This window comes from Schistocerca nitens, chromosome 2 (genome assembly GCF_023898315.1).
Source record: "Schistocerca nitens isolate TAMUIC-IGC-003100 chromosome 2, iqSchNite1.1, whole genome shotgun sequence".
NCBI lineage: Eukaryota > Metazoa > Arthropoda > Insecta > Orthoptera > Acrididae > Schistocerca > Schistocerca nitens.
The window spans coordinates 933,717,100-933,728,209 of NC_064615.1; the positions used below are offsets into that span (position 1 = coordinate 933,717,100).

Below are 11,110 nucleotides of genomic sequence, written 5' to 3' on the forward strand. Positions count from 1 at the left end.
TAATAACGAATATAAACAATACTTGTGCACTTTCGACATGTTATCGAGAACCCGCTTGTTCTCACAACGCTGAGTGAATAAGCAACGTAAATGTCAGAAACTTACCTACTGTCTTTCGAAGTTAAGCCAGCAGAATACCGATAAATGATTCGTAGTGATGTGATATGTATACTGGCGCCTGAAGAGTTAACACTTGTTTTCTGATACATAGACCAGCAACCCCATGAATGATGGTGTTATTGTGCACTATATTTAGAAATACGGTGTAATGTGAGTCAATTTCAACTTTACAAACAAATGTTTCCATAATAATTGGATCGTGCTACGGACGCAGAGTAACCTCTCTGAGAGAGTAGCGTCTCTGACAGAAACTTCGAGAGGAAGGCCAGTAACTTGCTTAAATTCAAGGCTATTAGCTCTGTGCTTCCAGTGCTTGACAGTCTGTCGTTGAGTGGGTTTGTGTGGAGTAATTGGTTTGCAGTGTTGTAGTAAGTGTGTTAGATTATCTGTTAAGTTGTTATAGATGATTATTCGTATTCTGACTTGCATTTGGTTACTATATTGCGTGTTTAGGTACACGTTTAGTTTGTCTTTTTTGAAAGACACCGGTACGTTCTCCTGCTCTTTGTTAACTTTCAATGAGAAGTGCAGATCTGTCGCTCATTTTAATAAGTGGCTTGTTAGCTGTTCGGTCAGATACAGTGTTGGTGGTGGTTAGCGAGTTATTTGAAACCAGGTACTTGGGATCTGACACAAGCGGTTGAAAGTGTATCGCCACAGTTGATATTGTGTGGCTTGAGGCGCATCGCGGGAAACAGCTATTGTAGTAAATTTCGATATACTTTTGTCCTAATTGTTAAATTAGTTTTGAAAAAATGCAAGTCTTCTGATTTGCGGTTTACAAAAAACAAATGTGAAACATGTTTAGTAACAATTAATTGTGAAAAGCTTTGCTGAACACGCAATTCAAAATAATAAGCGCGGATGAGAAATTTCTATCGCTACTTTGAAATTGTCTTTTGGTAACGAGATCATCTGAAGAAAGGAAGTTTGTTAATGGAAAAATTATTTCTTATAGCTGCTAACAAAGTCTCTTCGTAGTGTTAATGCCTATTGATGCAAAAAAAAAATTACAAATAGCTTCTACCAAATGCTTTCCAAATAAACCGTCCGACACTTTTAGCTGCGTTAAAACGGATAAGTAATTCATGTACTGGTGATGTGTGGAGTGTTAACTGCTAAATTAGTGCCATTAACTGATTAAATTTTGTTGCAGATGGCGCCAAAATATAAGTTAACTTATTTCCCTGTCAAGGCTTTGGGAGAACCTATCCGCTTTCTGTTATCATATGGTGATATTGAGTTTGAAGATGATCGTTTCGAAAGAGAGAAGTGGCCCTCAATGAAACCTTGTAAGTAGTAGCGCATTTATTTGTTGGCTCTTGCAAAAAAAGTTTGCAAATTGTGGACTAATCATTCTTAAACCGTGAAGTGTAAAAAAAATTTAATGGGAATATTCCTGCTTAATTTTTTCCAACACCACACATGATTCAGCCACTTGGTTTGTAGGAATGCCAATGTTTTACAGCAAGGAGGATAACTGAATGAGGGTGGGAAATTGTATCTAATGTGACGGTGCTTTGCGTATCGTGTTGACAATGTACGAAGGGCTCTTGTGATTAGATTAGATTTCCTGGACATGGAAATCAAGATATGATAACCGTTGTTACTTCATGAGATCTGAGAACCATGCAGTTCTAATGTTTATGTATAATTTGCGTTTAAATTAATTTTTGTGATAACATTCGTGTCTTTGGCTGCGAAATCCATTTTTATATTTCTGTTTTGAATAAAAGTAGACATATTTGAATCGGATGTGTCCATAAGCTACAGGGATGTGTTCATCTTGAGAATATTCGGACTTGGCAGACATCTAAAGGTACAACGAAATAAAGGAGAAATTTTGCTTTTCAGTGATCTTCCAAACTCAAGCAATTCTTATTGGGGTGGTGATGGTCACAATGCTGCGATTCATTGGGAGTAAAAACATTTGTGCAAGTAATACTATATTCTTTCTATTTTTATCTAGCAACACCATTTGGACAAGTTCCTGTCCTTGAATTTGATGGAAAGAAGGCACACCAGTCAATTGCTATTTGCCGTTATTTGGGAAAGCAGTTGAAATTGGCTGGTGATAATGATTGGGAAGCTCTTCAGATAGATATGGCTGCTGACTGCTTAACAGATTTAAGAATGAGTATGTATCTTCCAATTTGTTCTTGTTCCTATATTTTTAGTTTCAACATAAACTTTGTAAGACTAAGGTGTAAGATACATGTATGTTCCTAAGGTTGTTGCATCCAACTTTCCTGCTGCGATAATTTGTTACCCTCTGTTAAGAGAAAATGAAATTGTGTAAGGTACAATTTCTACATGCAAAATATTGCAAATAGCAAGACAAAGATATGAGACATAGTACATAGATTGGGGGGGGGGGGGGGACGAGGTGGTTATCAATGTCGTATGTTTACATGACATTGCACTTTCCTGGCTGTTTGCTAAATACAGATGACCTGCTGTGAGAGTTAATGTAATGTCATCAATAAAAGTTGAGTTACGAACTGTAGCCCAAACAAAAGTTAAAGGGAAGGTCATTAAACATCCAAAAATCATGTGTATGGTGGATCTGGGAATGAGTTAATGTTGTCCCTCTCCTGTGTTGTTAATAGTAGATATTAAATGTATGTAATTTGCACCAGATTAATCTCCGGATTAGTCAGGGGGGGTTGGTAAATGGTTGGTGATATGACAGGAATGATCAAATGCATGAAAGTCCAAGAAATGTTGCTGCTAAAATGCTATGAGCACATATTTCCCACTACAGTGGGACATCACTTACTGTTTAAAAGTGCTTGTAGTAAGTAAAGTATGCATTTTAGATCACAAGTTTATTAGAGCTTTCTGTGCCCATTGAACATTACTGTTCCTCATTGCATAGGACAACCTGTATGATGCAGTATGTTCACTATGGACTGAACAAAGATTGTTGGCTATATTGCAGATCGGTTCTAATGATTTCCTTTTTCTTTTCATGTTTGTTATTCATTGGTGTTGCAACTTGCATCAGCTTTTCTTCGAATCTCAAGTACAAATAACTCTGAAACTTAAATTTTTGTTCATTTCTGAATTGTAGCTTGCATGCTGTTTCTGAAATAACTGCTCAATAACTTGGAGAGATTAATAGCTTCTGAGACAGTTATTATTTTAATACACAACTGTGTTGGCTCTACTGTGCTTCTGTGTGGAGATTTAGTGGATCTACATAGATTCCAGAGCTTCTGCTTTGAGTAAACACACACACTTCTCAAACAGCTAGACATCAGATTACCACAACCAGTACAAACACAAATTTACTTTGTTCACTGCTTATTTTGTGTATAGTGTTAATTGGTAATTTAACAATCTCTTGTATTGATAATACCTTTTTAACAAAAGGTTTAAGCTGAATAATTAAACATAGTTAAAGTATTTATCAGCTTTGATGAGACTTCTGTGTTAACAGAAACAAAAGGTTAAGACATCAGTTTCAGAAAACATTTTGAATTTCAGAGCTGGGAAGCTTTTTCTACGAATCTGATGAAGCTGTAAAAGAGAAAAAGAAAGCACCAATCATCAATGAATTTCTGCCATTCTTTTTGCCAAGACTTGATAACCTGGTTAAGGAGAATGGAGGCTATCTTGCAAATGGAAAGGTAAGCAGGACTGGTATTGTTAAACAGTTCATCGTAAGTGAATAGTTAACCTATATACATTTTAAGGGGGGGACGAAATAGTTCATTTCAAAGGTTTAAAATGCAATAGTGCAGGGTGAAATGCATCATAGCTGAGTAACTTTTCTTCCATCCTGAATTATTAAGATCAATATGGAGTGATAAAAATGTAATGTGGAGAAAAATCACTGCTTTAAGGCACGCACTGTTGTAAGCCACAGAGTTCTTTGATAGTATGCTACATTGTGGTCCAAAAACGCATGGCAATATCTCATTGAGGTTCACGAGATAAAATATGATCAGCCAGGAAATAAATGTCATAAGATATTGGAGATGGACATCGGTTACCATGTACTTCAATAATAATACTCCCTATGAAATCGACCTAGCAGTCCTGTGTGAAGATACTGTGATGTGACAGCAGTCTCTATGGACCATGGCTGGGCTAGAATTACTGTTCTTTATAGTGGGCACTACAGACTGCTCCGGCCAACATTGTACAACTTCTTTAGCACTTCGCCACTGTGATAAAGTGGGTTCCTGTAGGAACAAGTCGTGCACTGTTAGAAATGTATTGACTGCTTATTCTCCTGTATGTACTGTTTCGCATTGGTGTATTCGGTTGTTAATTAAGCATCCATGCATTTAAGTAAGGTTTGGCAAAGGGCAGTGGTGTTGGAGTTCATTGGTTGTATGAATCACTTTCTCCTCCAAAAGGGAAAATATTTTGTTGATACCAGCCTACATAGGAATGATCACCTCGATAAAATAAGGGAAATCGGGGCTTGTGCGGAAAGCTGTTCATTTTTCCACACGCTATAAGAGATAGGAATAGTAAATAATTGCAAAGGTGGTTCGATGAACCGTCTGCCAGGCAAGTAAATGTGATTTGCAGAGTATCGACATAGATGTATGATACCCAGACCACTGGCGTCCTCGCAGAGAGAAATTTTCAGAAGTGAGCCACTGCTTATAGGAGCTGGGTAGTTCACACCTTTACCTGGAACAAGAGGGCAGCCATGGTGCACCACACGTAGCTGAGGAAGTAGTAGTTGCAGCTGCAGAACGGAATCAGCAGTCTGCACTGGGTCATCAGGTGGATGTCAATCAAAACACGTCTGGTGTGTATCTGAACAGGTGTATGTGTATCACCTACAGTGGAGTGAGGCACTGGCCCCAGAGGATTTTCCTAGAAGATTTAATTTTTGTCAGTGGTTTAGCCAACAATGCAGCATGAGGCTTCATTTTCCAGCAGTAATGGTCTCTGACAGACATTGATGCTTGATTGTATCCAGAATTTCCACAATCAGCATGAGTGAGCATACATCAATCAACATGCAGCTGTTGAAATAGCCCGTCAACAAAGGTTTACCATAAATGTCTGGGCAGGGATTGAGGATCATCACTACTTTTTGAATTTGTGGATGTAAAGGCAGTTTTTGTGCCGAAGGTCGACACCTGTGCATTTCACTAAACTGTGTTGGTAGATGTACTTATGCACAATGGTGGTGCCTATGCCTGTTCTAGTGTTCTTGTCTGCCAACACCTGACTAAACTAATTGCTGCATAGGGGTGGACCAATTGCTTGGCCTGCACCTGCCTCAAATGCTTTGGACATTTTCCTGTGGGGCCACTTAAAGATGTCAATGTATGCCACATTTGTGGAGTATGAAGCACAAGAATGCAGGTGGGCAGTCAAATATGAGCATTTTTGAATGTGTTTAGGCCTCATTGTGACACCTTGCAGAAGCCAGAGTGGCAAAGGGGGCAAGCATTTCAAATGCACCTTATCAGGAAGTGAACTGCATGTGTCACACTAGGGTCATTCCATGTCAAGTCACCCAGGCCTTGACACCAACCATGTCAGATTTTGATGAAACTTGGTACAATTACTTCTTTTATCATCCTGAAAGCACTTGTAAAATTTTTTTGCTCTATCTCTTATAGTTTTTTTTATAAATTTTTAAAGTTTTTAGATTTGGCGTTATTTCAGCAGTCGGAAATTGTAACTTAACATGTCCTCGCAACTAAAAAAATTTGTATATTAAAGAGTACTCAAGATATCAGTATGAAATTTTGGAGTAAGTTTGTGTATTATATCTAAATGTTAAAAAAAATTACCATAAAGATATATTAAAATCTTTCAAATGAAAGAAATTTACAAGTTTTTTATTTTTTTTTAGCTAACGGATGTTTAGTTTTACAAAAACTCTAATATTTAGAGTCTCAGACCTGATAGAAAGCTCAAATTTGTTTTAAAATACTCTTAATTGTATAGGCTATTAGATAAAAGAAAAATTGTTGGCTTTTTAACCTGTTTAATAGTTATCTAATTTTTAAAATAATAATTATATTTTAAAAACAAAAAATACCAAGTGACTTAGACACCGAAAATGTTTTTCTCTTCTTGGAGTAGCAATGTACACTTGGATTTTGTTTTGTTACTCCTGTGTTTTGAAGTAAAAAATTATTAGTGTTAAATAGTGCTTGGATAGTATTTTATTAAGTTTATTCGAACTCTCAGTAAGTACTGTTACTTAGTTTAGAGATTCTTTTCCAATATCCTATAAAAGTAACCAGAACAGTAATCAGACCAAAAGTGAAATCAGTATGTCAGATATTCAAACCTGTAGTGTAGGGTTATTTAAAAAATCTGACTGTTTCCAAACAACCTACACACCTTCAAAAAAGTTACAACCGGTATCAGAATTGAGTGAGGAAGAAAAAGATTTGATCCACTTACGATCTGGAATTAATCTGTGTGAATTTAAGAATATATGTTCACACCACAGCTACTACTTTTTAAATGTTTTTGAAAAGTATCAAACAACATGTGTAGACCCACTAAAAAAACACAAAGCCCATCAAAAAATCGTTGAGAAGTGTAGGCTTGGATCTTTCTAAACAATTACTGACAAAAAATATTAGCATAAAACCCAGACAAAAGCTTTGCTCAACATGCCGTAACTTTTGTGAGGAAAAATTAAGAGTTGAAGTCAATGAAAGTGAAACAGATGATGAAGTCATGGTTGAATTAGAATCATTGGAATCCAGAAATGAATCCCTCGTACAAACAAACATTGCTCTTGATTATTTAGGTTTAACACCGATAAAGCTTCATGGCTTGTCAGAACAAAGTAAAGGGTCTTATTTTAAAAGGAAGGTTAGCAGTATTGAAAAGACTGCAAAAAAGGCGGTTTCAAAAGCATTAAAATATGATGCACCAAGTTCTGATGATGACGAAGAAGATAAAAGTGTGGTTGAGAAAGCAAAGGATTTTGATGTAATGATTTCTCTTATGAAAGAGAAGATTTCATCTGTTGGGAGGTCTAGAAAAATCCAGATTCTGACCTTGGCTCCAGATTCTTGGAGTCGAAATAAAGTGATGAAAGAATTTAATGTAAGTGAGTACATGGTGCAACAAGCTAGAAAGCTAAAATCTGAAAAGGGTATTTCGGAAACTCTTGGTCCAAAAAAAGGTAAAACTCTTTCTGAAAATACAGTAAGACTTGTAACAGATTTTTATGAAAAGAATGAAAGTTCCAGAGTGCTACCTGGAACAAAAGACAAAGTAAGTGTTCAAGAAAATGTGTACATGCAAAAAAGACTCATTTTGTGTAACTTGAGAGAACTCTAATATTATTATTATTTCAAATAGGAGAATCCCGAGGGAGAAGTAGGATTTTCAAAATTTTGTTTCTTGAGACCTAAATGGTGTATCCTTGCTGGTGCTGCAGGCACACACACTGTATGTGTATGCAGTATCCACCAGAATGTTAAACTATTACTGGATGCTGTGAAAATTTAAGAATCTTATAAAGACCTAATTAAGATACTTGTGTGCAACACAGAAAACCAAAACTGCATGCTACATCATTGCAACAGCTGTCCTACAAATACTGCACTAACAGAGTGCTTAACTGAAAAACTAAGTGAATATTATGATTTAGAAGAAGAAATTGTAATCAGTCAGTGGGTTAACACAGACAGGGCAGAAATGATCAAACAGTCTATCAGTGTTGAAGACTACATTTCTTTATTGGTTAGGTCATTGGAAAAGCTCACCCCGAACTCGTTTATAGCAAAATCCCAATCAGCAGCCTTTAAAAGATTGAAAGAAGACCCACCACCCAAAACAGCAATTATTGTGATGGATTTCAGTGAAAATTATTCCTTTGTTATACAAAATGAGATCCAAAGTTACCACTGGAATAGAGGTGGTTGTACTCTACACCCAGTTGGAGTTTTTCTAAGAAATGAGGAAAACAATGTTTTTGTTTCCAACCACTGTTTTATTAGTGATGACGAAGAACATGACACTGGTTTTGTTAACTTTGTACAAAAAGAAATTACAAAGTCGCTGTCATTACATCATACTGACATTGACTCGGTTCACTACTTTACAGATGGTTGTGCTGGGCAGTACAAAAATAGAAAGTTTTAAAAATTTGACTGAACACTTGAGAGACTAATTTGAAGGCCCAACACACTTTTTTTGCAACAAGTCATGGGAAGTCAATTTGTGATGGCCTAGGAGGAACTATTAAAAGAATTTTAAGGAAAGCCAGTCTACAGCTTTCAGACAAAGAACAAATGACAGCAATCGATGTGTATAAGTTTTGTGAAAAAAATATTGAAAACATTCATTTTCACTTTATTGACAAAAAAGAAGCTGATTTGCTACGGTTAAAACTAGAAAAACGTTTTTCAGCAACCCGAACCATTCCTGGAACAAGAAGTTTTCGTAACTTCAAACCACTTCCAACAAACAACCTTGAAATTAGGACTACAGATAGTGTAAAACCCTCCTTAGTCTTTTCTTTCCATTCTTCTTCTGATTGGGCTCGTGTTGAACCATCCATAAATAGCTATGTGGCTGCAAATTATGATGGTAACTGGTACTTTGGACTGGTAAAAACAATATTCAATGATGAAGAAGATGCAGAAATTCTATTTCTACATCCTTCAGGACCTGCTGCATAATTTTATTAGCCTGAAAGAGAAGATTCCTGCATAGTGCCTTTGGAGCACATACTCTGTGTAGTAGACGCACCTCAATCAAGCGGCACTGGGAGAATGTATTACTTCAAAAAAGACTGTATCAAAAGAACTGAAAGCTCTTGGATGAAGTGGATAAACAGTTTGAGTCAGCATTAATGTTTATTAAAAAGACAAAATTACTCAAAAAATTCAATGTTTCAAGCAATCAGTTGGGTTAGACATAAGTGTCGTAAGTATCTTTGTACATAATTCTAATGTAATCTACTATAATTAATAAACATGTTAAAAAGCCATCATTATTTTTGTTTTATCAAATAGCCTATATGTTTAAGAGTAAATTAAAACAAATTTGAGCATTCTATCAGGTCTGAGACTCTAGATATTGCAATTCTTATAAAACAAAACATCCGTTAAAGAAAAAAAATACATATATTTTTTTCATAGAAAATATTAATATATTTTAATAGCATTTTTATCTTCAAATATGTATAATAAATAAACTTGCTGCAAAAATTCATGATGTTATCTAAGAGTTTTTAAGATAAGCAAATTTAAAGTTTTGAATACAAATTAAATTGACCATTTCCGAAGGTTCAGAAAACGCAAAACATAAAAACTTTAAAAATTTATAAAAAAAAACTGTAAGGGATACAGCAAATAAAATTGCAGGTGTTGTCAGGTTGGTATTAGAACCATTTGAGCCAAATTTCATGAAAATCTCAGGAGGTGGGTGTAAAATTTATTTTTTATTGGGTGATTTGATATGGAATGACCCACTAGTTTCTCATTTGCTAGGTGACTGATTTCCATGTCTGATATCTCAATTATATATTTCTCGATCCATGTTCGTATGACTCTTTATCTCCTGCATGTGCGGAACCTAGCCGTGAGAGATGGTTGTACAGTTTGGACACTACTATCTGTGGTGGTTAAACTCCAGATGTAATGTCACATAATTACAAATGCAGATAATATTACTCCCTATAGCCAATGTAACTGAACTATCGTGCTAGAAATTGTGATACATAGAGGTTTTTCCAGGCTCTTGAGCTAAAATATTTTTTTCAATGTGACAGTGTCTCCTGACAAACTACATAAAGCTGTATCAGGCACCAAAAGCATTTCAAGTATTCTGTGTATCTTGAATCTTTTCAAGGAGAGCTAAAGGAAATGTGTGAAAGGTGTCCATACCTTCAGATTTTGAAACAGTAAAAACTTGGTGTACATGAAGTGTTAAAATAATTAATTGGTAATAAGAGTAAGATATTTGAAAGTGTGCTGAATATGACTTAGTATACAAGGAAAAACTGTTTAAACTAATAGGCAGTTGGTTTGACTTTTTAAATTATTTGCTCGTGGTCACCCTGCCCTCCGCCAAATTTATGCGCTGCTTACGATGTTGCATCATACTTACCCAGGAAATGGGGGTTCATTAGAGGATTCAAGACGAGCCTCTGTCTTCGGGGGGGGGGGGGGGGGGGAAGACAAAATACAATTTGAACATTCACTGTCAGTTATAAATATTGGTATACTGTTGTCCTAAACTTTATAAAGTTTCTTTTACAGGAGAAAGACAAATTGGCAATTTTGTGCTATTTTGTAAAAGTTGTCTAATTCGACTATTAAATTTGGTACTAGACTGCCCTGCTTGGTGTTAAATTTGTCCTCATTGATGAGACTCCCATCATCTAAAATGCTTACCATTACTGAATTTGTGCTGTGTCTAGTATGTTAAGTTAAATATTTTTTGTGCTACTTTTGCCTTTCTCTAAATACTAGTCTCATAATGGTAATTTCAGTGTTAATATCAGCTATTGCAGTTAAATAGGTAACTGAAAGTTTTTGGTTTCAGCTCTCATGGGCAGATTTCTATTTTGCTGGAATATTAGACTACGTTAATCATATGGCTGGCTTTGACATCACTAAAGATCATGCTAACCTTGCTGCACTCAAGAACAAGGTCCTTGAACTACCGGCTGTTAAGGCCTGGATTGCCAAGAGGCCAGACTCAGAAGTGTGAAAGATGAAATTGGAGATGATCTATCATGTTTGTGTGTGTCTGTCATGATATATATATTTTTCATGTCAATCTGTTTGTGTATGTTCAGTATAATACTGCAGTGATTAAATTTTTTATTTTCTTGTGGAAGAAGTCCAGCAATACATGTTTAAAAAAAAAAGTTTCCTTTTTTTTTATTCGTAACTGTATTTAACCTCAAGGATAAGGCACTTCTAGGTGTAGCCTTAATTGGAGTGTGGTTTGGCTTGCACATTGGCATGTAAGCCATAATCTAAAGATGTCAATAGAGGAAGGTGTTCCAAATTATAGTAAGGTACCC

At 35.8% G+C, this 11,110-nt stretch overlaps 1 protein-coding gene across 1 annotated transcript; it reads left to right on the forward strand.

Annotated features, from left to right (window-relative positions):
• The first annotated feature begins 352 nt into the window (after nucleotides 1-352).
• On the forward strand, nucleotides 353-10,910 carry LOC126237256 (glutathione S-transferase-like). Its single transcript, XM_049947173.1, has 5 exons — nucleotides 353-488; nucleotides 1,277-1,412; nucleotides 2,090-2,257; nucleotides 3,610-3,752; nucleotides 10,624-10,910. Exons 2-5 carry the CDS (start codon nucleotides 1,277-1,279, stop codon nucleotides 10,789-10,791), a joined length of 615 nt encoding a protein of 204 aa, XP_049803130.1. The 5' UTR covers nucleotides 353-488; the 3' UTR covers nucleotides 10,792-10,910.
• The last annotated feature ends 200 nt before the right edge of the window (nucleotides 10,911-11,110 follow it).